Source organism: Lottia gigantea (genome assembly GCF_000327385.1).
Source record: "Lottia gigantea unplaced genomic scaffold LOTGIsca_97, whole genome shotgun sequence".
In the NCBI taxonomy this organism is placed as follows: Eukaryota; Metazoa; Mollusca; class Gastropoda; family Lottiidae; genus Lottia; species Lottia gigantea.
Window position 1 is genome coordinate 476,106 of NW_008711143.1, and position 26,880 is coordinate 502,985.

General features: G+C 31.9%; 1 protein-coding gene across 1 annotated transcript in view; it reads right to left on the reverse strand.

Annotated features, from left to right (window-relative positions):
- Positions 1–448: 448 nt before the first annotated feature.
- Positions 449–26,880, reverse strand: part of LOTGIDRAFT_237159 (hypothetical protein) — a gene marked incomplete at both ends in the record, with an annotated part of 30,234 nt that continues 3,802 nt past the window's right edge. The window contains 36 exons of the mRNA XM_009068995.1: positions 449–689; positions 1,605–1,777; positions 3,780–3,899; positions 4,072–4,278; positions 4,462–4,617; positions 4,817–4,987; positions 5,200–5,328; positions 5,547–5,741; positions 5,934–6,089; positions 6,301–6,468; positions 7,099–7,200; positions 8,767–8,991; positions 9,287–9,519; positions 9,908–10,127; positions 10,291–10,500; positions 10,686–10,800; positions 11,130–11,341; positions 11,613–11,732; positions 12,432–13,097; positions 13,337–13,789; positions 14,229–14,312; positions 14,553–14,726; positions 15,026–15,190; positions 15,543–17,949; positions 18,153–18,274; positions 18,458–18,528; positions 18,822–18,978; positions 19,291–19,396; positions 19,712–19,866; positions 20,167–20,313; positions 20,496–20,618; positions 20,893–20,988; positions 21,295–21,405; positions 21,520–21,591; positions 21,847–21,897; positions 22,212–22,340. Coding sequence (XP_009067243.1) covers positions 449–689; positions 1,605–1,777; positions 3,780–3,899; positions 4,072–4,278; positions 4,462–4,617; positions 4,817–4,987; positions 5,200–5,328; positions 5,547–5,741; positions 5,934–6,089; positions 6,301–6,468; positions 7,099–7,200; positions 8,767–8,991; positions 9,287–9,519; positions 9,908–10,127; positions 10,291–10,500; positions 10,686–10,800; positions 11,130–11,341; positions 11,613–11,732; positions 12,432–13,097; positions 13,337–13,789; positions 14,229–14,312; positions 14,553–14,726; positions 15,026–15,190; positions 15,543–17,949; positions 18,153–18,274; positions 18,458–18,528; positions 18,822–18,978; positions 19,291–19,396; positions 19,712–19,866; positions 20,167–20,313; positions 20,496–20,618; positions 20,893–20,988; positions 21,295–21,405; positions 21,520–21,591; positions 21,847–21,897; positions 22,212–22,340 — 8,442 coding nt within the window. The remainder of the gene's footprint in view (positions 690–1,604; positions 1,778–3,779; positions 3,900–4,071; positions 4,279–4,461; positions 4,618–4,816; positions 4,988–5,199; positions 5,329–5,546; positions 5,742–5,933; positions 6,090–6,300; positions 6,469–7,098; positions 7,201–8,766; positions 8,992–9,286; positions 9,520–9,907; positions 10,128–10,290; positions 10,501–10,685; positions 10,801–11,129; positions 11,342–11,612; positions 11,733–12,431; positions 13,098–13,336; positions 13,790–14,228; positions 14,313–14,552; positions 14,727–15,025; positions 15,191–15,542; positions 17,950–18,152; positions 18,275–18,457; positions 18,529–18,821; positions 18,979–19,290; positions 19,397–19,711; positions 19,867–20,166; positions 20,314–20,495; positions 20,619–20,892; positions 20,989–21,294; positions 21,406–21,519; positions 21,592–21,846; positions 21,898–22,211; positions 22,341–26,880) is intronic.

A 26,880-nucleotide genomic window follows, 5' to 3' on the forward strand; every position in this document is an offset into this window, starting at 1 on the left:
TCTACGTAAATTGAACTAGAACAATCATCTACGAAGAGATAAAAACCTAAATTAACCGATAACTTGAAAGCAAACGAAATGTAATATGCTGAAAGTATGGGAAGTGGATTGGCCTATACCAGATATTATAACGTCAGAATGGAAAATGGGAGATGAAAATTCGAACCACAAGTTTCGAATATAAGGTGCTGAGATAGTTAGACAGAATATTGGACACATGGAATCAGAAAAAAAATGTTACACATGGGAATGGATCGATGAACCGGAAGGCTAGATGATAGATGGTGGTTGAAATGGAAAGTTGACGGAAAGATAGACTGAAAGAGAAATAAGCTGAGAAAATGAGCCGGGAGGAAATATCGGAAAATGAACTGAAAGGATTTATCCGACGCTCTACGTGACGTACTTGTTATTTGTGGTCTGAAACCTAGCTTAATCATGTTAATAGTTATCTCCACTCAGTACTCTTCTGTTGAAGAAGAGCAGAAAATGTATATTTTTTTCTCACAGCAATGGAAATCTCAAATTCATAACTTAAAAAACTTAAAAAGCCTCCCATGACATGTAATGATGAACCGGGAGGGATATTAAGGGGTAGATGAACTGGAAGGAAATGATGGGTAAACTGGAAGGAAATATTTGGTAATGAACTGGTAGAATGTAATGGGTAGATGAACTGGGATGTATAACTGGGAGGAATTAAGGGGTAGATGAACTGAAAGAAAATATTGTATATCCTAAATGATGAAAGTATCTGAGCAAATCAGCAAAGACTGAATAAATTCATATGTAAATAAACAGTAATAAAGATATATAACTGGAAATTAATTAAGTCAATGAAATTTAAAAAGAATCAATAGAACTGAAGAAAAAATTAAGACAATTCAAATGGTCAGAAAGGAAAATGAGATCAAATGAAAAAACACACAAAAAAGTTGAATAAATGTCATTTACGATCAACAAATAGAGGAACAAAATAAAACATCAACCAAGCAACAGAAAAAAATGAACAGAAAACAATGAACAGAATGAAAATCAAGAAAACACAGGAAAGGATGAACAAACTGGAATTTAAATTAAACTGAACAAAGGAAATGAACAAGTTGTTCTCCCATTACAAAGGATAGGATTAAACAATGAAAAAAACAAACTGAACAAAACAACTGAACAGGATTGCTTTTCTTGATACAAAGGGAAGGTTAAAAACAAAATTGAAAAGTGAACTAAAATAAACGAATAAACAAGTTGTTCTCCCTGAAACCAATTCAACAGTAAATTTTAACATACCGTAACAGATATCTAATAATGATAAACGTGATATTTACTATCTTGGTTGATAATATATTGAGCAGTTTCAATTTCATTATATCAAGAATTCCTTAAAAGCTACAGATAAAATCATAAACTTCAGAAAAACTTCACAGAGCTGTTACAGTTGCATTCAAAACCAATTTATTTGGTCATCAGAGTTGTACATGTGCTACTGCATATTGCCTTTTCTAAGCACATAAACTGGAGTGAGAAGGTATCATATCAAGAGATCAATAGATTTGCAAATTATTGTGTGGTCTCTACAATGGAGTATCAAGAAATATCAGGCTTACCTTTTACTGACAACAGATCTGACTGCATTCCATTTGTTTTTCAGTTGATCTAACATATCTTGTAGTATTTCTCTCTCAGGATCATTTTTGGTACATCTATCTTTAAGATTCCTTCCAAGTCGCGTTGTGGAGTAAAATGTTGGGTGTCTTACTGAGATTTGGTGTTCAAATTTCTGAAAAAGAAGAGAAAAAGGACATAGTATACAATGAAGCATTAAAGAAGTTTCAAAAACCTGTGCTGTTTATTTATGTCATGCCAGAAAAGAAGCTATTAGTATTTAAAAGGAATATGTAAGATCTTATCAAATAACATCTTTTCATAATTAAGTAAGGTAAGGTGCTTATGACTATTTAGTGTAAGTAACTGAATTATTGAACTTAACATCCTCAAGATTGAAACAATGTAAAGAAGTTCATGTCCTTAATGTTATTTGCTATACAAAATGTTAAAACTCAATTTTCAGTCTTACACTTTAAAGATTGTTCAAAAGTTTTCATTCCAGAAAGTAATATAGATCAGAGAGATAAAATTGTAAATTTTTTTAAGAGCACCATATCTCTTTCACATTTCAGTGTTCAGACAAATTCTGTGTTAGCTCCTATAATTAATAACTTTACAGTTAGTAGGTGTTATCACTTACAACACCTCACATATCTTTACAAACCATTCTAGTTATAAATTAAATAATAATAATAATTCTATTGATTTATATTTTATCCTAATGAGAATGCTATTCAATTTCCATACACAAACTGTGAATCGTCACTTTCCTTTGCTACAGCAAACAGAAAATGTATGAATACTGCAATGTTTTTGGAATTAAGCAACATATTTGTTCAATTGTTCTGATTTTGATGCATATGTTGGTTGGTATGTCAAAGTAGGATAGGGCTCCCTAGAAATTCTTAAACTATGTAACCTTTCAAATACTGAAGGAAATTCAAATTATTCAGGCTTACGTCATCTCTATAGCCTACTTAAAATCAAACCTAAACAATATTTTGAATGAACATGAACAAACCCAGTCAACAAAGGGTGTTTGTGAGTAGGTATGTATAAGCTTCAATGATTTTCTAAAAAATCTACTCATATGATTATAAATGTTCTACACTTGTCAAAAAGGTCAAATATTTGAAAATGTTGATATAAAGATGTATAATAATAGAATGAAATATATGTCAATATATACATTAATGAGTTCTTCAAAACAATAGTTATTTTGTACATCTACCATTTTAACATAAATTCTATATAGTTTAGATACAAAAAGAAATTAACTAAAATCCCATTACATTTTTTATATTATATATCAGTATTGATTCTAGTATCATATAATATTATATGGACCAATATGCCAAATAAACAATACTTAGCAATGTGAACTCTCCCAAAGGAAGGCCAAGTTCTCAAACCCAATCGCAGAGTGATAATTGGTTATCAGGAAGGTTGAGGATGCCTCATCTCCCTATTAATACTCACAATAGTGTTTTTTTAAGTAGAGCTCATATTCAGTAAAGTAAAAGCTATGCCAACAGTTATTTACAGATCTATTTTTATCATTATTCTTAGTACATCACTGGTTTACGACTATTTATATGATTAAAAATAAGACTGTTCAATATATCTATTTCAATATAAACATTTTCTTACAAAGGATTTTTATTTCCTTTTCATTTTATCACAGTTTCCCTTTATATTCTTTAAGATAAATTTCCTAGATACCTAGCTTGTGTCAAGGTTAAATAGACACACCCTTCAGAATGTATTTAATATAAAACTTGAAGAAATTCAAAGGTATTTGTGTGAAAGCTGTTTATCTTGTTAGTTGTTTTTATAAAGTAAATTAAAAGCATATCATATTTTTGATAACATATTTTATGTAATTAAACACACCAGCTGTAGTGTAACAATGTATTTTATTTATTAGAAAGATTTGTCCCCAACAAAAACAATATGAAGCAGATAAAATATGTACTTAATACAGAGAACATTGGTCTCTGAAACTTTTGGAACTCCAATTTAAATAGCTCTCAAGAGTTATGTCACCCCTTTTTAGAATAACATCTGAAGACCAGTTTATTTGCCATAAACAAATTAATGTTCTCACACACAGATATTGTCCTTTTTAAAGATAAATGCAAGGGGTAAGGTAAGAGATAAGAAATTTAGCTTACTTTGAGTTCTTCCATTTCTTGTTTCATGACCTTATCTGCTTTACCTCCAGACATAAATTTACTTAATTTAGTTGCACTAGTATCTAACCAATCACACAAGTCCTTCCAGGCATCATGGAACTGGAAAGAAAAAACAATATATGACATGCATGGTATTGAGGTTAAGGTGAAAGGGTGAGGGGGTAATGACAGCTTCCATAAAACTTTATTTTCAAATCCATGCTTTCAATACACAATTATTTTTACTTTACATTGAGAATTTAGTATAAAGAAATATCAAAACTTAACCTACTCGTTTGTCTTCTTTATAAGCTTGTTGTAGTAATCTTCCACGTTCATCAGCTCTACGCAATAATTTCTTCCACCGCAATCGGATACCAACTAACAAATTCTTGATATAAATAGTATCTTGTTTACGTCCAAAATATTTCAGATATGTTCCGGATTTATCCAAAGTTGACATAAGCTCTGCTTGTGCCTCCAAATCAGCCTTGAGGTTCTGAAATTTAAAAATGTCTGGTCATTATAACTGACTATCTGTACTAACATGTACTTACATTATGTTTCTGTCCTAGTTTGTACTTATATTTTGGTCATCTGACCTAGTCTGTACTTGCAATATGAATGTTTACCTTAGTTCAACATACATTATAATCGTCTATATGTCTTCGTTTGTACTTACATTATGATTGTCTATCTGTCCTGTAACAACATCTACCAATTTACTGGGGTATTTCATTCCTCTCATCATGACTTCAGCATTATTCAACCAATCAGTAAAGGCTTTCAGAGTGTCATGGAATTCAGTCACATTCTTTCCATGTTCTTCCATTTTTTCCTGCAAGTGGATGTAAACAGTTTTTAAAATAATAACTTTTAACATACTGGTAGGCAAATCACTTTCAAAATAAGAAATGTAGTAGACTTCATTATCAGTTGTATTAACTTCTGACAGGCAAATGAAAGACTTTGAACAAGGCTTTTAAATTTTGAAGACATGGTTTAAATTATCTAGAATTGAAAATAGAGGTTTTTACCTTTCGTTTTCTGGCTCTGTCTCTAGTTTCATTCCATCTTTCTCTTAATTTTTTAATTTTTTCCGAGATTTGACTGGTATCCTGTTCTGGACTAGTATCAATTATTTCTTGACCTTGTTGTAATAAACCTTGAACAGTTTTCTCTCGCTTATCCATTTCTTCACACTTTTTCTAAAAAGAGAATAGAAACAAAATCACTTAGAGAAGGCATATCTGACATAAAAATAAATGAACCAATAATTTTTACAAATTTTGTGCTGATTGATGCAAGAGTAAGTTTCTTGTCATCTTTGGATCCCAATTTCAAATAATACTTTTCCATGACCGATTATAATCATAGATATTTGGACGTAACAAGTTAAAACAGAGGAAAAAATGCTTACCAAGAACTGATCATATTGTGTCTCTGAAGATTCTGGTAAGGCACCAAATGGTTGGTTCAATTTCAATTCCATCCTAAATTCATTGACCCATTGTAGTGTATCATCAACATCTCCTAGGTAACGCTTTACCTGGAATTCAAATAAATTTATTAGTCACACACAATTGCTTGATAATATCTTGTACATGTTACTTACTCATGCTCAACAAAGGATGACAGAAGGATATTGATAATTTTTTTAGCTAATTTTTTAGACTGTTCTGTTCAGGTACAGCAAACTGCCTCTGTCGAAAATCAAGTAGAGGTTGGAAATCAAAATTCATTTCACAATCAAATAACTGTTCCTACCTGTCTCAAATTTTCTTGTAGTTTATTTTCTTTATCTCGAGCATTGGCGTGAACAGCTCTTATCCTTTCATTCATTTGATTACGTTTTTTCTTAAGAGCGGAATCATCTTCATTAGATCTAGCTAGTATATCATCTACAGCTTTATTAATCTTTCTACAGGTCTTCTCTTGGTTGTTGATATCACCTTGATGAAGCTGGAAAACAATAGCCAATTTTTTTTTTTGACTTGTAAAACTTACTGCAGTTCATCTAGACAGAAACTTCTCAGAACAGATATAAAATCCTCATCAAGACAGCTTATTTGAAGATTTCAATTTTCTTATTTTGAAATATCTTAATAACATTAAAACTCATTAAACTGGGTTATAAGCATATTATAAATTTACCTGTAATTTTCGTAATTTGGTTTCTAGGCATTTAGGATCACCATTAAGACTTTCAATATTATCTAGATCTTTCTGGACATTGTTTACTGCACTAACAACATCATCCATAGCATGATCTAATTTGCCAACTTTTACCTGCATATCATTGAGAGATCCCTACAAAATAATACACAACATTAGCTTTATACCTTGATCATCCCCATATAGTTAAACTTACGAAAAACAAGTTGAGAAAAACATGAACAAACAGCTATCTTGGATCATGACAAATTCAAATGAGGAAGAAAGAGTGAACATACCATATATAAATGAAAATCATGCTTGAACAAAATAATATACAGAATTTCATTTAATAAAACATGTGTACCTCTCTATCTGCTATGCCATGGATCAAATCATTCCATTTTTCATTAACAATCTCAACAGGTTTAAAAAGTGCTTCAGCAGCAACAGGTGACATATCTTTCAGTGCTGCCACCTGTTGGTTTAACTGCTGCATATCAGTGATGTGAGGATGGATATTAGATTTAAATAACTGAAAGAAACAATTAAATGTGAAGAAATGAATACACAGAGAAAAAGTGAAACTCAAGTATATACTTGAAGAAGTTTGGTATTCCAGAAACAACATGCAACAGGAAATTCTTTTGCTTTAAAATTAACAATTTAGTTGGTTTTAAAAAACAATATTGACCAATCAATGAATCTGCTTCATGTAATCAAGAGTATTTTAAATTATATTTCTGGCAACAAATATCTGATAGAAATTCAGCAGTGAATGAGGAACTGAATATCATATCTACATGATTTTTGTTTCAGCTAACAAACTGGTACAGCACAGCTAAATTTATTCCAACAAACTAGCACAGCATGTACAATCTAGACACACCATGCACAATCCAGACATCACATGTACAATGTCGAAACCCTATGTACAATCCAGACACACCATGTACAATCCAGACACACTGTAAAATCCAGACACACTATGTTCAATCCAGACACAACATGTACAATCAAGACATATGTACAATCTCGGCACACCATAAATAATCTTGATATCCCACGTACAGACCAATCAATATCATGTCCCGCTGCAAGTTGAGTGATCTTGTGGCAGTTCTTCTTTTAGGAAGGGTGAAATGGTTTTTAATAGAAAACATACCTTGAGTTCTTCCATCTGATCAGCTAGTACATTAGGATCACTAGATGGTGGTCTCATACCTGCAAGTTTATGTTCTGAGAGTGGTAACCAGGAATTAATAGCCTGAAAGAATCATTTTAAAGAATAATGAAGTTGATAAGGGTAAAAAGCTATTTCTAAGAGAGAGATGTTTTGTTCACATCTATACAATAAGTAATGAATAAGGCTACATTAACGTACTTTTGGTATGAAATTCTTCATTTAATTCAGGTGACATTTTTAGATGTCTTAGCTTGTCTCGAAAACTTACAATAATTGAAATTTTAATGTTAAGATAAAAGCATGAGGTCTTATTTTAGTATTAAATAGGGACTACAATAATTATGTTTTGTATGTAGCATTCTTTAGATTATGTTAAGGAGTTCATTTATATGTGAGAAACATAAAAACTGAACAAAACAAAATTTAAGTTACACAGCAAATTAGGAAGAAGACTATTATTGATTTGAAACCAAATAAAAAACCAGATATAAAATGAAAAAAAAAAACATTTTTGAAATCACTTAATATAAAATGGTTTGCCATATCATTAAAAAATAAATATTATTTACAAAAAAGACAAAAGAGGAAAATAAAGAATAAAAAAGAATTAGCTGTAAGAACTTAGATAATATAAAGCTTAAAAAAAAACAAAATAAATATTTGAAAATTTTGAAAATATCTTACTTCTTTCTTCTGTAAACAGTAAAATAAAAGTAACAAGTTATTATCTCATCACAGACATAACAATTGCAATTACATCCATAATATATCTTTGCAATGTTTGCAACACAAGATAAGCCTATGCAAAATTCTCTATACAGTAAGAGATTAGACTCTTACTGACCTATCTCAACCAGTATCCTTATTATTTTAAAGAGCTATTGACTAAATCAATACAATCAATACAAGATTAAGGATATTATTCTAACCCAGTTTCATCCATCACCCAATATATAGGGAATATGCATTATCTTGGGTAATGAGATCAAACTCCCCTGTATGTGTTAGGGACACTTGTAGCTTTGTTAGATTTTAACTTTCAATCTGGTTTCTAGAATTCCAGAATATATAACTTATCCCACTACAACAAAAACCAAAACCTGAACCTTGTTTAAATTGATATATGTAGTAATGAAATCATTTTCTAAAATTTAAACACATTTTACTGATACTATAATTATCCCTGATACTATAATTATCCCTGATACACATACAAAAGACCAAATTCTGTTCATAATGTAGAATTAAATATGTGAAAGCAATGTGGGTTGTACTAAGAACTAAATATCTATGGTGCAGCTGTGTAGTTGATTCCTCTATATAAATAAAGTCACTGTCCTTTAGTCAACCATTTTTTTTTTTAATTGAATTTCTTATTAGCCACAATATATTCCCTTTTTTATACTACACTACATTATTATTTTGATATTTGATAACAATAGTTGACTTAAGGCTCATGACTTACTAAAAGAGGGATGGAAAACCATGACCAAAGCATTGAAAAAACATTAAACTGGATATAGCATAGTAAAACATTCCTTGATCTAATAGAGGAAAATCTAAAAGTAAATTTGAAAAAGCCAACAAGTTATATCCAGCCTAAGTGAATCTTTACCATCACCCTCTTAAACAGAACAAATTCATTACCTCAAGCAGTTCCTCATATTTCTGGGCATGTTCCAAAGCCTTGTTTAGTTCCTCACGTCTGTCTTTTACCAAATCTGCCACATCATCAGCCGAGTTGACCAAGTCTTCAATCTGTTTTTTCACCTCAATTTTTCCTGGTTCTCCACAAATATCACATAAATCATCTCCAATACGACGACAATCTAACATCAATTCTCTAGCTTTGTCCAACTCATTCATTAGACCCTAAAAATACAGTATAAGAAGTGTGTAATTTGTTTTTAAGTAAAGTAAAGCATTAAATAGAGCAGAGCTACTGAATAGAAATCAGGATACTGGCAAGCAGCCTTGAGCAAAATCATCAGCTATTTTAACAATCTTATGATAATGATAGTTCTAGGGTATTATAGCTAGCAACATTTTGGCCAGAAACAAAAGCTTTTGATTAAGACAGAACCAGAATCAGCACTTTCTCTAGCAAAAAAAAGCATAAGATGAGCTCTTTTCAATTATGCCATGATTCTAAACAAAAAGTCATTACCTCTAGTTCAGATTGTTGCTCTTTAACTGTCGGTGGATCAACACCAGGTGGTTCTTGTGAATACATATTGTCTTTAAGATCACGTAGACTAGCCATCACATCATGGGAAATATCAAATAGTTTATCTGATAGAGCTAGAGCATTGATTAGTTGTCCTTCTCGCTGTTTAGCACCAGTCTGTATCTGGCTTCCTAGTTTACCAATCTCACTCACTTTACTCTGAATATCTTCAACTACATAATAAAAATAATACTTGTATATTAACACGTTTATATTAAATAAGTCCTGATGGCACTGAAATTGAGGTGCTTGCAGGTTTGGAGGTAGGTTTAGGAATTAATGGAGAAAACATGCTTTATAAATACACCTGTCAGTGATGCATCTCAGAGAAGACCTGTTCAGGTCCCAATATATTTATAGCTATAAAAGAATTAGTAGTAGTCCCACTGGAAGAACTTTAACATCCTACTATTCCTGGTCCTGGTCAGAGTTACGGAGATGCACTGAACAATCAGAAGAAATTTGCTTGGACAGCTATCTCCTTAATGAAAGATTACTTAAACAATTCCAAATAATAATCGATTAATAAATACATAAATCTTAATACAACTGATAACTTACTTTCGACTGGATCTTCAATTCCATGAGCAGCAACATTTTTACTGATTTCTTTAGCTTTTTCAATATCAGGTTTTTGTCTTTCTAGATCCTCTAAAACAGCTTTCATTTCATCTATCTCATTCCGAAGTTTTTCTGGTGCAGCTGGTATAGGATCTGAATTTACGACTGTAGCATTCAGCTGAGCTAAATCTTCTACTAGGTGATCTAGTGAATCCGAAACCTAGAAATTTCACATACAAAAAAATAAGTGGTAAGCATTTATTTAGGTCATAAGGATTTTAGTGTGGAATTGGGTATTGAAAAAGTAGTATTGATATGGTACCCTAATAATATTTCAAAATTTCTATTTAGATGAACGAATATTGGTATTGTTTAAGACCTACCTCTTGTGTGAATTTTTTCTTAGCATCAGTAAGTTGTCTAGCTTTATGTCTAGCCTGGTTTTTAAGTTCTTCATATTTCTGGTTGCTGTCTATCAGTTTGGTTTGTATATCATTACCATCATCATCACCACATAGTTCCATCAACTCCAAACCAGTAGCATTCAGATCATCAATAAATGGTTTATGATCATTAATGATCTGTTGGGTTCCCTGAAAAATATGGTATGCCTTGATCAAGACCAAAAACCAAACAACGAATATGGTTTAAAACAGAATCAAACAACAGAAAATACTTAAACACATAGTGTTCTTTGTCTTTTAAAGGTACTGAATTTTTCTATTCAACTGCATATATGGAACTAATAGATATTGAAGAGATATTAAATAAGATGTACCTTCAGATGATCATACTGTTTTCTGATTTGTTCCAGACTATCTCCTGGTTTGCCTTGAGCTTTTAATTCTGCTTCCATTTCATCTAACCAAGCTGTTACTTCAGCCTGACTGTCACTATAATATACAACAATATTGTTTGGAGATTTGAAGAGAAGAGTGTCATATCCAAGGTTTTTAGTTTTCACCCTGACCCTCACTCAGTTCTGCCAATCTTGACAGGGACTGGATGGTTTACCAATCTTGCATTCAGTTAAAAGAGTACATATGAATATTCTATCACATTGAATCATTGCTCATCCAATAATTTTTTTCCTATGAAATGTGGATTGTAAATTCCATAATCATCAGAATAAGACAATATAGTTATGTAATATCTTTTAGAAATTGTATATAGAGAAGCTAATGGAATTGACATGTTTGAAAAGCCATATAGACACACTTACCTATAATGTGAGGCTAATGGAAGAGCTGATTCTAGTTGATGTAAACGTTCGGAACTAAGTTGACAGACTATATCAGCTTGTGTTCGTATACTATCTAGACGACTCTTGATCTCATCAGTTTGAGAATTGGTTGTTTCTCGTAACATCTTATTGCATTTATTTATTATATCTTTTACAGCGTTTTTCTTTTGAATCAAATCCTCATTAAAGGCCTAAACAATAGAGCATATTCAATAACATTAAAACTCAGGACATTTTTCTACTCTGCAAAAGATAATTAACTGCACACAAATAACTTTTCTGTTGATTTTCAAGAAGCTGATATTGTACCTGTTCACTGTCGGTTATACTTCACTGATTTGTCCAATGTTGTACTATAGTCAGTTTATGGAAATATCTTCTCAATAGCACTTATAATGGGCAGATAAATCAGTTTTCTCCTTGAGATTGACTAAAATCAAAATAAGACGAAAAAAAACTTACTGTATGATCTCTGAGCTGTACTTCCAATGTTTCTGGGTCAACACTAATGGGTTCAGCTGTATTGATCTCATTTTCAGCTTTATCCAAATATTTCAACATTCCATCAATCTTTGATAGTGCCTGGAGTAGACATCCAATTAAAGTTAAGCATATTTCATGGTGAAACCAATCCAAATATCTAAATGTTTATTAATTTGGCACCAGACCTAATTAACTTTCTGAGTCTGTGTCTAGCAAACTTCCATATCGATAAAGACAACTATCAGTTATAGTATAGACATTCAGAGCCAACAACACAAGAAGATGTGATATTATTGCATAGTTTTGCTCATCCATTCTCTCTCGACAAGATAAAAAAAAGTCCATTATATTTTCAAGGGTATAAAACTTAAAACAATCATAATCACTCAATCAAAATAAATGTATGAACCGGACTCTGATCCAACTACAGTACAAAGTAACAAAATAAATATCAATATTTTAGATCAATAAGAATCAATATTGTTACGGATAGCAAAAAATCAGAAAACATAGACATATTATACTCAAGCAGAGATATTTTTGCACTCTAGTTAATGTCAAAACATAAACAAAATCAGTCCATTTAGAGGGATTAAAAACTTATTTAAAGGGTTTGACAAATCCCTCAACAGAATTCTGAGAATATTTACATTATACAAAAATAAAATTTACAGATTTCTACTCCATGGAGCGATAATGTTCACATCTTTAAGATTCAAACATCAACTTCTGATAGATTTTTGATTAAGGTGAGGGTCAGGTATTCTTCAATTGATCAAATAGAATATTTTAACTTACCTCCAGAGATACTTGTTGTACCAAAAATTCTGTCAAATCATTCCATTTAGTTTCTACATCTCCCAGAGTTTCCTTAACAGCATAATGATCACAGACTCTGTCGTCATTCATCAAGTCATCACATGCTTTCCTCAGAGAATCAATATCTCCTTCTCGCTGTTTCTTCTCTTCATACAGAGCTTCAATCTGTCCTTTGGAAATATTGTTGGAGCCTTTAGATGGTTTGGATTTCAAGGTTTGTATGGATTCATTTAACCATGAATCAACTTCAGAAAGTTTATTGTCGAAATCGTTGATTCCTGCAGAAATATCTTCCAGTTCTTGAGTTCTAGTGTCCGCTAGTCGTTCTAGATTATCAAGTCTGTTAGCAACATCTGATAGTTTGGCATTAGCACCTGGTACATCGTGAGATTCCTGCGACAATCTATCCACTAGAGCCTTGTTACTGTTGATATCGCCATTCATTATTCTTTGGTCTTGGATCTGTTGTGCCAGTTTTTCTTTATTCAGACTGGCAGGATGTTTGGCTTTAAGAAGTTTTTCAGCCGACTCAACAGTTTCTACAATACCATCTATTCTTCCCATTACATTCTGTTGTTCTGCTACAGCAGCATCTAACTTCTGCTCTTTTTTAGTTATTCCATTTAGAAGACCATCATGTTTGGCCTGAAAATGGAAATAAAACAGTGAAGTTAGAAGTATAAGTATAAAAGAGTACATGTTACACTAACACAATTTTTTTTTTGCAGACTGTTGTGTCCATGACCTGTTAAGTACAAGTATAGCTTCAAAGGTTTTTATTTAGATTGCAGTCTTAAAAGAAAAATATTTTTATAAATTCTAACACATTCAGGATATTGTTAGAAATAATATCAAGCCAGGGTAAAACATTTCTATTAACTTACCTTATGGTCATCAACAATGCTTTTAATATTAGCTGCTTCTTTCTTTAATCCAGCTTCTACTAAACCATTAGTCAACCTTTCTCCTGCTAGAGTTAAATCTTTCAGTTTTCTCTCTTGTCCCAGTACATCAGATTTCAATTGTTTCAAATCTTTAAGATCTTTAGTATCTTTGACTGGGTTCTTACCAAAGTCTTTATCATTGATATTACCAAGCTGGTCATTTAATGAAGGGTATAGAGATGTCAATCTATCATCGAGGTCATCAAATGTACGTTTATTTTTCATTATGGATGACAATCTATCCATGTGTTTGTTACATTCTCTAGAAACGTCTTTGTATTTAGCTTCAATAGATTCTATTTCATCATCCAAAATACCAGTTTCTACTTCTTCATTTATTGTTGGCATAAACTGAAGAGACTTTCTATAGGCTTCTAACTCTCTTTCAAAACTCTGAAAAAATATTGAGATCATTCTTACTGAAAATCATTTTTGTTTGCAAAATTTTACATTAAATTGGTGATGGATACTGCCATTATCTTGTAAACGATCCTCTTTTGAAAGGTGTTACATAAAACATCGACTAACATTATACAGAAGAGGATAGTACACTATACTACACTATTCTTGGGTATTTCCCAGTTGCCATAACCCAAAGATGAATTTGTTTTGGCACAGCTAATCATGAAGCTCAAGTTTTGGCACAGCTAATCATGAAGCTCAAGTTTTGGCACAGCTAATCATGAAGCTCAAAAAGCTAAGGACCAGCCTTTGAAAGACATTTCAAAGAAAACAGTAAAGATAAATTTAAACACACATTGCTAACATAAACAAACAAAAGCTAAGATACAAAATCCTTTATAAAAGTTCCACTCTCAAAAATTACAGTTACCTGGGCATTATCTCCAAAATTATCAGCTAATTTAGATGTTAAAGTTATATCTTCTTCTTTAGTCTTCACTTCTTCATAGAAATTCTGGAATATATGTTTACAGTGGAGCATACCATATCACTGAACGATGTTATCAAACTTGCAAGCCAAGCTAAAAATATTCTTCATATCTAAAGAAGTCTGAATAACGCACTAACAATTTCATAAGGTAGACAATTGGAATCCATTCAAGCAAAAGAAACCATGTAAATAAATAGTCAAATTCTTGTCATGCAAGATCTTAAAGTGATATAAAAGAACAAATAACCCTGTCAATTGTCTTACCTTAAATGCATTAAACTGATCTTCAATATTAGTATTAGAGGATTGTAGATCTTGAGTTGTTTCTATAGCTGTATCTAACCAATGATCTAATTTCTCCAGCTGACCATAAAAAGCTTCCAAATTCTCACACATATTATCCATCTTTTCACTTCGACTTTCAACCACTGTTGCTGCCTAAATAAATTTTCAATATAAAAAAATCATAATCATAAAAGTCTACAAGTCAATATTTTCATTAAACAAATGTTATGAAGCAGCTTTTGTCAGTCCATGCTTAAACATCATATGATCTTATCACTTCGTAATGAATGCTGTTGAATATTCCAAATTGTGACTGAGTTAACAATGGTTAAAAGAGCGATCTCCTTTTACCTAATACTGCACATTATAACTCCTCGAAGAATAATAGGCTTGTAAGTTGATCGAATTGTAATCTTGACAATGGTCATTTTTTACAAATAATACAAACTTACTGAATCAAGTCGAACTTTCAATTCTGAAGTATTGTATCGTAGTTTCTTGTATTGTTGAGCTCCATCAGACTCTTGTTTTCCCTTGTTATTTTCTATCAAATCTTCTGATTGCTTCACAGATTGACGCAGTTCCTGTTCTTTAGCTTTCAAGTTCTTCTTTATCATCTGTTTAGATAAAGAAATATATTAGAATTAATTGTCACAAAAACAGCTAGAAATAATGAAAAAACTATGTTTTGTCTGTTGTCTAATTCATTTGAGATTTTTTTTAAGTGTAAAAGAAAGGAAAATTACTTCCCAAGCTGAACTCAGTATTAGTAAGATTCAAACTCATGAGCATATTATACATTTACAAGTGCAACAAAAATAATCAAAAAAAAAACAGAAAGAAACATCCTCATACACAAGATAAAAAAATAAGTATAAAACGATCCTTTTATGAGATTTCTTATCTGTAACCATTTACAGCCAAGTTCAACAGGAATAAAAAAAAAGTATGACATTTAAATAAACTAACCTTGGTGCCTGCTGTTTGTTGTTTTAATCTAGTCAGTCTCTCACTGGGTCGGGCTTGACCACCTAGGAGCTTCTCAACCTCTGCTAACCAATCTGAATTCTCCTTGATATCCACTAGTGACTTGACAATATCTTCATCTGACATAAGGATGACCTTACCAGTGTCTGGATCAAGTTTGACCTTTGAACTCATTGTCAAGAGTCCATCAGCTAGACCATCACGTAAAGACATCTCCATACCATTGGGAGCCACAAATTTAGTTGAACGAGGATTGACTTTGCCTGAATCAATAAGGTCCTTAAGTGTTGTGGTCACATCTACAAATCTTTCAGGATCTACCACTGGGTTGATCAGACCTTCTGCAATAGCTTGCTCAATGGTCATAGATTTACCACTTCTGTCACTAGTAACCTTACCAGTTTTTGGATTGAATTTACCACGATCCATAAAGGCTCCTAAACTTGTCACATTCTTGGTTTCATTGTCAACAAAATAGACATAATTTGGATTCCATGTTCCCTTTTCTCTTGCTGCATCAATAGCCATAGCTTCCCCTGTCTGAGGGTCAACATATTTTCCTCTCTTTCCATCCAAAGTTTTTGATTTCAAAGCATCCTCAAGAGAAAGTTTCTGAAAAGCCATATACAATGCCATACCACATTCAGGTTCAATCTTCTCCTTCTTGATTGCTGTTTGTAGGGTGTTCTGATCAGCTTCACTCTCATCTACATAAGCCACCATTGGAATATTAAGCAGTCCAGAAGCTACAGCTTCCTCAATAGAAAGAAGTTCTTTAGATGATGGGATTTTGATTCCCTTCAGCTTCGTGTCCATAACACCTCTGAGCACGGATAGAGTCTCAGCATGTTCCGCTACATCAGATGGGTTTATGTGAGCCAGAATCTGACTTGATCCAATGGCTTCACTGACAGATATCTCTTCTCCAGTAGCAGATTTAATGAATTTTCCAGTGGCCAGATTGCAACGCCCTGTTTCAATAGCTGTTCCTAAGCTCATGATTCTCTGAGTGGGAACATCATAGAAGAAAGTAGTATCAGGGTCAATGATGTTCTGTGAAACTGCTGCTTGCAATGACAGTGTGTGGCCTGTTGCAGTGTCAACAACAAGACCAGTGTCAGGATCAAATTTACCACTATCAATCAACTGTCCAACACTAGCTTCCTGGTATGTTTTCAGTATCTGCCTCAGGACAGAAGGTTCAATCAAACCTCTTGCAGTTGCTTCTTCAAGAGGAAGAATCTCACCATCTAGAGTATCAAATTCAGCTTTGGCAAAATTAATAATTCCTTTTTCAAAAGCATCTTCAATTGTCATTTCTTCTTTGGTTATAGGATGTTTGATACACTTTTTCTTTGCATCAACCTGCTCCTTTACTTTGGAGAACAAGACTTCATTGGGATCTTTGTGTTTGATGACACCATCTACAGCATCTTTACTACTGACTTGGATATCAACTCCTTGAGGAACAAACTTTTGTTTCCTGATCTGAAGCTGTTGATATGTCAATGTATTCTCATCTTCTTTGTCTTTACTCGGATCGAACTTACATCCTTTTATTAAGCCAAGTCTGAAAGCTTCAGCAATGGACATAGACTCTCCTGTCAGTGGATTACAATATAATCCATTTTCAACATCAATGATACCATCTTGTATGGCCTTTTTGAGTGAGATTTCTTCTCCAGTGTTGGGATCTAAAACAGCTGAGACCTGGTATTTCAGCTCTATCATGTTAACTGAAGTATACACTCCATTTTCATCTTCATCAGCAAAGAAAGAAGAATCAGCAATGATGTATCCTGCTTTGATGGCATCCAAGAGTGACATCTCTTCTCCTGTGATAGGATTCCGGAAAATTCCACGTTTAAGATCCAGTAATCCAGTAGCTATAGCCTCCTTTACACTAACCAACTCTCCAGTCCTTGGATCTATCACTCCTGTAATTCCGAATATCTTACAATCCAGTTGATTCTGAAGGTCAAAGCCATCTGAACTTCCTTTCACCATATTAGGATCACGGAATTCAATCAGGATGTAACCTTTACTGATGGCTTCTGGAATAGTAATGGAGTAATCTGTATCAGGATTGTTATAGGTGCCATTGACCTGATCTAAGACACCATTGGATATGGCCTGGAAGACAGAGAGTTTGTCCTTGTTTCGAGGATCTATCACTCCTACTATAACAAAAGTCTGGCTTTCTTCTGAGTATTCTGTTGATTCTGTGAAGAGTTCCTCTGTTTTTATGTCTTGTTTATTTGCCCTCTTACGTCTGGGTGGTGGTACAGGACGCTTTCCTTTATGGCGTTCATGAATATAAAGCTGGGAGCGAACTTTGGTAATTTGTGTTTGTTTAGAAGACATGTCAATATCTACCATTGGTAAATATCTGTAGAAACAAAAATATATTCAGCAATTAATACAAAAACTTGATTTCCACTGTACTCCATCCATTTCATCAAAAAAAAAGGCTTAGTTTCAATATATCAAGGACAACAGTGAGTCAACTTTTTCCTAACTTTTCCTATTAGTATTATTGCCATCAAACAAATATACACAACAAAATATTTACTGAAAATGTTTTGAACAAACCTTTCGAAATAAGCCTTGGAAGTGAAAGTTTGAGGAGAATGAATATCTCGCACTATCAAATTTTCTTCTTCTATTCTCCTAGCTAAATCTCCCTTATATGATTTAATATAAGCCAGTAGGTCCTAGATAAAGGTTAAAATTATAATCAAAGGATAGAAACAAGGAAATTTGTACATTAAACATGTTTAATACTGTAATTGTCGAAGACTATAGGTGAGGTGTATAGATAATAAGGACATTGTAATAACACTATATATTACACAGTATAATCAGATTTCTAAAACTTTATGAAACTAATCACTTACCGTGTACTGATGGAAGACTTGAACTGTACCATGCCATCTCTGTACACTTCCATTTTTTAATATCTTATTTCCTGAAATATATGAAAGTACAAGAATTTGTATAGTGACAAGATGGGTCTGATTACCCTGAATATCTTTCAAAGACTGCAATAGCTAATACTGTTTATTTGGTATTTAAAGACACACCAATGGACTAATGACTCTGCTGATGTGCAATATTGTCCAAAGATCAATCAGTTACCCCTTTGAGCTCCTTTACATGTAAGAAACATTCTTCTTCTGGAAAACTCAACTCTTAAACTCAGCATCAATATCAAAGCAACAATATAGTACTTGTTTAATTTGCTATTTGTATAAGACTAACCTGGTTTGATTTGTGTTAATGTTTTACGTATCTGTGTCATATGAGATTTAAATGTAGTATATTCAGTATCATCCCCACCTCGACCACGTAATATCTGGATAGAATCATTGGCTAATTTTAAAAACTCTGTCTTCTGACTAGCTGATAATCCTTGAAGCTGAAAATATTTATTTCAAAATAAATTTGATAAAATTTTTAGATATACACATCTAGAATGAAGACATTGCAGAATTTTATTGAAGGAACTGTACATAATTAAATATCTAATAGTTCACATGATAGCATCAAACTTGGTACTTTGCATTTTATTTGGCACTTTATGTCTGGTTCCTGTAGGCTAATATCAGCTTAAAACACTAGTGTCAATAATTGCCCATCATGGTGTGGAAGAAACTATGAACCTCTAGTATAGGAAGTGGGGTTTTATTCATGGATGTATTGAAAATTTAAGATTTTAAGATTTAATTACCTCTCTGGATTGAGTCTCTTTTGATATGATTGCCATAAACTGCATCAAATGTGATCTAAGTCTTTTTAACGTTGTGTCCCAATGAACCACTAATTGTTCACGTAATCTGAAATTAGGATCATTAACATATTATTCAAATACCTCATTTATTATGATTAGATTAAAAATCTCAAGACTTCATATAACTAGCTGTTACAGAGATAATGTAATCAATGATTATAAATCACCTGTAATTCATCATGTTTCACCAATAAGCACAAAGTTTTGCAGAACCTATAAATCCTTGCAACAAGAGGATGTTTTCTCCTATTTCAGGGGAAATGATTTGAAATGAAGTTAACCATTTTTTTCATTTTTTCTGACTGTAATTAACAAACATTAATCATATATATTGTGGACATACCATTGAATAGAAACTTACTTTTCTGCCTTTAAGAATGAAGTAGGATCAGGTGGTGTTATAACTAACACTATAGCTGGTACATCTGCTTCTATACCAGCCTGATTCTTTACTCTCCATTTCTCAGCATCTGATATATCTAACACAGTACACGCTTCATCTTTCTTTAAACTTATCTATATAATATCATATGAACAGGTTTCTTAATGCACCAGAGAAATGTATATCATCAATCAAAACAATGAAATTAGTTTAGAAAAGGTACAGGCCAGCAACACCACCAAAATACTCAGAGAACTCCTACCCATCTCAGCCCAGAAACTGGGTTGAAAATTAGGAAGACCAATTGGTCCAGTTTCTTTGAATCAATGAGTTGATGTACTGAGAAGAGATCATAGAATTGACGATGGGATGCAAACATCACTAGGCATTTAAAAACTTGATAATGCGAAATTTTACAAAATGTAAATGATTACCTCCTGATGACTATAGTCTATGAGAGATCTGGCAGTGACAGGATAATCTGGTAATTCTTTACGATGGTATATTGGACAGATTTGTTGCGCTGTTTCTCTTAATCTATCTAATCTACCTTGATAATCTAATAATCTACCAGTCATAAACTACAAATAAAAATAAATAGATGCTAACAATATGATGGAGTGGTATCAGTTTAAACAAAGTGTAACCTTTGAATACAACAAGAAATACAGTCTTAATATTTACTCAACCATTTAAACGAACCCAATTCTAGCAATCCATATCATTTGAAGATTACAAATGAAATAATTCTAAAATAACTTACTCGAAAATGGTCAATCATAACTTGGGGATCTTTAGTGATAACAGGTTTTCTTATACCATCAGTATTCAACCAGTGGAGAAAGGTTTCCATATCTTCATCAAGATGGGCCACATCATGATGGTACTGAAAAACAAGCAAGATTTTTACATGGTACTGTATAGCACCTTGTTAAACTAGTGGAGTGACTCATTTGATAGTATGTATTTGGTAGCCTCTAGATATCAGCATTAAATAGTCAACCCTAGACACAAATATCAGCCAATATCACACGCAAGTTTTTATAAAAAAAAAAAATTGCTGACATGACCATAATTTCAAGCTTAAATTGATCTGAATAAATTGTTCTTGAACATTATCAAGAGGAATAATAAGAACTATTTTAATGTCTTGTACAAACCTGATGAAAATCAGCAGCATTTTGAACATGAGTATTCAAACAGTGTGTAAGATGACTTATCCAGGCCCAACCTTTCTTAATATCATATGTACATTCCTAGAAAACAGATACAATACCATTATAGCCCTATATCTGAACCACAGTGCTTTATAGTAGGATATTAGTATACTGTATGATGTTTTATAATTCAGATATAAAATCTTTCCTCTAAATTTGGTGATTAAACTTGAGTTTAAGATTACAATAAGTTGCAATAGAGAAACTTAATCATGTCTATAATACATGAAGTCTTCTAATGTTATTTCAGAGAAGTCTCATAAGGGTGTAGAATAGGTAAATGGGTCTTTATAATTGAGTTGTGAACTTTATATTCAGTATGATTTGATTGTAATGTGAACATACCCTGTGCATTCGGGAAGATGACTCAACCTCTTCATCTCTATAGACACTATCAAATACAGGTTTACGTTCTGTTAGGTATAATGCTCTCTCTTCAAATTCACTCTGCACATTCTGTAATAATTGAAATAAAGTCAAATAACCAATAGTAAGTATCTCGCAAATACTACTATCTAAAACATACAAATTATACAGACAATGAATAATCAGATAGAGACAGAAACTTACTTGGAAGAGATTTTCTACTTCAGAAATATATAAAACTGTTTCTAGACATCTTTTTCTCTGCCATGTTAGATCCTGTCAAAATAGGCAATTGGTTTCAGTTATAAGGCTTTAAATAACATGAATGTAATCAAAATTGACATTGCAACTGTCAATAAAAACCAATACAATTGCTGCAAGATTTCAAATTTCTGCTTAAATAATCAGTTTCGTGGTTGAAGGGGAGAGCCATTAGAGGACTGATCCAGGAAACATCTATACCATCAAATAACAGTGTGAAGTACACTTGATGGAAATGATAATAATTACAATATAAAAATTTGACATTACCTCAACCACATTATATTCACTTTCTGTACTTTCAAAATCTTTAGTATGACCCTATAGTATGACAAAAATATGACAAAATAAATATATATATTCAGTTGAACAACTAGAAAGTTAATATGTTCTAACAAGCACAGTAGTAGGATGGAAGTAAGGAATCACGAAATTATGATGCCAGCTGATGGAGCATCCATATACATATATTTTGTCTTGTTTTACTTAAAAGCCCCATAAAGATAGATTGTTGATTAAGTTTTTAATTTAAAGACATGTAGTGAACAAGAATGGTAAGCATCACTTGAAAGCAATCCTTATAGGCTACATATAGGTTTTGATTTTTATCCTTGACACTTTTTATCTATACTTACCCTAGTTTTTTTAATTTCTTTTAACTTAGTTTTAATTTCTTTAACTTGTTCTCTCTCTGAATAGACATCTTCTATAGCTTGACATACAGCTATATGATTCTTCTCATATTCACAATCACAAATCTTTTTCTGAAAAATTCTATTAAACCTTGAGAAAAAATTTTAAAACCAGGGGAACCAATATTCATGGATTAACCTTTGAATTCTTGTCCCCTAGAAATATGTTTAGTTCATTATCAATGTCTTGAATGGCATTAATTACTGAAAGATGGAAAAACAAATAATTAAGATAATAATGGGGTATGAAATATAAGTGTTATTATTTATCAAGAATCCAGGTTATTTTCATCAGTACACCATGTGATTTGTTTGCAATTTAGTTTGAACACTGACATATGGCTAGTGACAGTTGACCTGGAGGGGGGTCATTAAAAACCTGTATAACAGGTCATACCAGGTGAACTGGGGCAGATACAGTATGCTACAACAAATACTTATCATATTTTAAAATGAAATCGAATATAGCCTATAGGCAAAAAATGAACAGAAATCTTTCATTTTCAAAGAAATGAATATATTTTTCATGTTTAATACTTTCATTTTAACTATTATTACTTACATTTAATTGGACAATGTTAAATTGATCTAACCAAGTTAATGATTATATATTTGTTCAATACTGGCTGAAGATAGGAACAATATTGTATTTCATTCACAAGTTGCTGTTAAATGTCTATTCCTGGCAGATGCATACAAAGCTAGACTGAAATTTCCAGAGAGTGATCAAGTTCCCTTGTCTATCAACATTTAAAGTAAATAAATAGGAGCCTCGTTCTGTCAAAAGTATATATCAAATAGTATAATATTGTTATAAAATTTTAAATCCCCAATAGGTGGTAGGGTTAACAAGTTTAGACCAGGTATATTACCATTTATAGCACTGAATTACTGCTCTAGAATAGCAGGTTTCTAGATCATACAGTACTATAGGTGAAATATGTGACTTTACAACCATTATAACTGTACAGTAACATTCTTACAGACATGTACATCTCTATTTCATACTACCTTGTTACATTACTACACCTTTATCAACAGCTAAACTTTCTCTATAGTGATATTATAGTGTCAGTCAATTTTTAGGTCAAATTTCATCAACTATTGTTGAATCTTCACCCAAAAACATCTAAGTTTTAATGAGTACATGTATACTACTAGTTGTTGAGAATAGTGTCCTATGATTTGTTGTGAAACTTTAAGATGATGATCATGATCATTGTGTTGATGCATGCAACAATATGAGACATCACCTAATCTGTATTTATAGTATGAGACATCACCTAATCTGTATTTACAATATGAGACATCACCTAATTTGTATTTATAGTATGAGACATCACCAAATTTGTATTTACAATATGAGACATCACCTAACCTCTATTTACAATATGAGACATCACCTAATCTGTATTTACAATATGAAACATCACCTAATCTGTATTTACAGTATGAGACATCACCTAAACCCTATTTACAATATGAGACATCACGTAACCTCTATTTACAATATGAGACATCACCTAACCCCTATTTACAATATGACATCACCTAACCTCTATTTACAATATGAGACATCACCTAACCTCTATTTACAATATGAGACATCACCTAACCCCTATTTACAATATGAGACATCACCTAACCTCTATTTACAATATGAGACATCACCTAACCCCTATTTACAATATGAGACATCACCTAACCTCTATTTACAATATAAAGCATCACCACATAATGATTTTGTGTGTTTGATGTAAAACTACCAATGATATAAAGAAATTTAAGTATTAAAGTGATCATTATATGATATCAGAAAGACCAGACATATTCCTTTTACACTATTAGACTACTACCAATCAATTTCTATTATCTCATCTTATCTCAAAGACACAATCTAACATGGGAAATTAAACGAAAAATTACTCCATAGATATTTCTGTCTAAAAAAAACCATAATATTGCCATCAGTTGCTTGTTTTAATTTAAAGCCAAAATTTGATCGTGCAGTAAGAATCTGTGATTAAACTTGCTAGTTATCAGTCAATTTCTTGATGGCTCATGTGGAGCTTTAAATGGAAGGTTAATTTTAATTGTCAAATATAGCACCTTAATTATAGAAGACATTAAAATATACTGTATACTTCAGCTATTAGAAACTAGAACAAGCCACTTAATATTCAGCTGTCACTTACAATAAGATTAATCTTTCTTGATTTGCTTTATTAATTCACTATAAGGATAGGTTTAATAATAATAAACGTTAGTCAACAATCCAGTAGTCAGTCCAGTAAAACTGGTTCTAAACATTTCAATTATTTACCTAGTATACCTATCATTGTTCCCGTTATTTAAGGTGGACCTACAAATACTAAGACCTATATTCCTACACAAGAAATGAGATCACCAGTTCAACAAGAACACTTTTTACTCAAAATATTCAACATATATTGCTTCCTAATGAGAATTAGATTCCATATTGATTGTTGCCAAAAATCTGTCATCGCTTAAGGACAGGTCCCTTCATGGACAGCAGCTGAAAATACTCATAAAATGATCTGGAGGAAGTGCTACAACCCGTGGAAACATGTTGAAAACTAGCAGTCCAAAATAAGGTTATTTTATTTTGAATATTTATGAATTGATAGAAAATATAATAGAGAATATAAAAAAAGTCTATAATATTTCAAAATATATATAATGGAATACTGTATTACTATTGAGAATTATCTATCATAATATAAATCAGAGGCAGGGAAGTGTAAACAAACAATATACTATGATCACTGATCGAAGGTTGTCTTTGAATATGATTCATTAATAGACTCTCATAAAGATCATTTTCATGTTGAATTACTCTTTTTTTATCATGGTTTGTTTACAAAAGTTAATAGAGGAACAAATAATACATGTATTGTATATCAATTGATAACATTGATAAGGAGGTACCAGATATACCTATCTACTATAACTAACAGAAGACTTACAAAGACAATATCTATAAGTTATCAAAATAAAACACAATACTATCATCTGTCATGCAACCCACAGTTAGGTGATGCCTAGTATTTTATATGCTCAAAAACACATCAATAGAGAACATCAATGGAAAATATCAATAGAGAGCATCAATAGAGAACATCAGCAATGACTACTAAATATATACCAGTGCATAAGGTGAGATGACACAAGATTGAGCACAAAATCTTTGAGTTCAAATAATTCAGATTCAAACAATGGATTCACTTAGCCATCAATATTGGTATCTTTAGTTCTAAAGAAAATATATGTATGCAGAAGGGCAGACTCTATTGTTTAAGTGATTCATATTTATAACCCTTCATAACAGGAAACATAGACAGGGGAAATGGTCTCATTTTCATTGGACAAAAAAGTGTCATTGAGTAACCTTTCAAAAAGGATACCATCTTTCCTAGCTAAAAATGTGTGCATTTAAACCATGTCAAAATACACCATTGTTAGATATTAAAAACTTGACATTAATGTAGAAGATTTTATTACAATTACAAATAAAGTGGAACAAAACACAGCAGGATGTTCAAAGAAACAGTATCTTTAGCTTATGCACAGTAATTCAGTAGAAATTCGTGAAAGCTATAATAATGTGTAAGTTTTAAGAATAGAACAACAATACATGTATATCAGAACATCCCATATATCATATAGATGATCTTGATGGTAGAACAGAATGAACTGATGGATATATATTTACATTAATATTACTGTTGACCATCTTCAGGATGGGCCTTGTTTTTTGACATTTTATAAAATAAAAAACTGTGTTTCGTTTTATCAAGGAAATTAAGTATCAGTTACAACAAGTTAATAAAACTAAATGAACTTAGACAAAAATCCTTTAAATATGAAAAGAATTTATAAGGAAAACAAGAAGAGTAGATTATGTGTAAATATAGACAGAGTGATTTCAAACAAAGGTCAGACTAGTGACATATTAGTATTTATTATATTTTACACTACCTTACATAGTGTAGGAAATACTTATATTACTAAAATCAGTCATAGATCTGTCAAACATGGGGAAATTGTGGTTCATGAAGTAACCAGGAAAACCAGAGATGACTTTCTGAAATCCTCTCGATCAGTTGTCCATGATATTCTTGTGACCTTGAGATCAATTTCAAAAGGTTTCGATATTGGAAGACATCAGCTAAAGGAGTGCTTCTCAATGGGGTGCTTGGGGTGAATTTGTAATGCTGGGGTGAAAATTTGAAGTGTTAGAGATTTTTTTTTTTTTTTTTGTTTAAACAATATTTATTGATAATTTACAAAATCATACATATGCTATAGATTAATGTTGGTTTCAGAAACAAGCCGAAGCTTATATAAATCTGTTACCAATACGAATATTTACAGATGATAAAAGTATAACTTACATAATGTAGGAGTTGACAGCAGCGAAATGTACATTGGAAACAAAACAGGAAGTGACAAACATATTTACAAAAGGAAAGGGAATAGGGCCGAACAAATTCATTGGTGAATAAAATGTTATTGATAATGACAAATGAAAATAGTTGAGAGGGGATGAGGGTGTTTATCGTTAATCAAAATAAAATAATCTTCGTTTTAA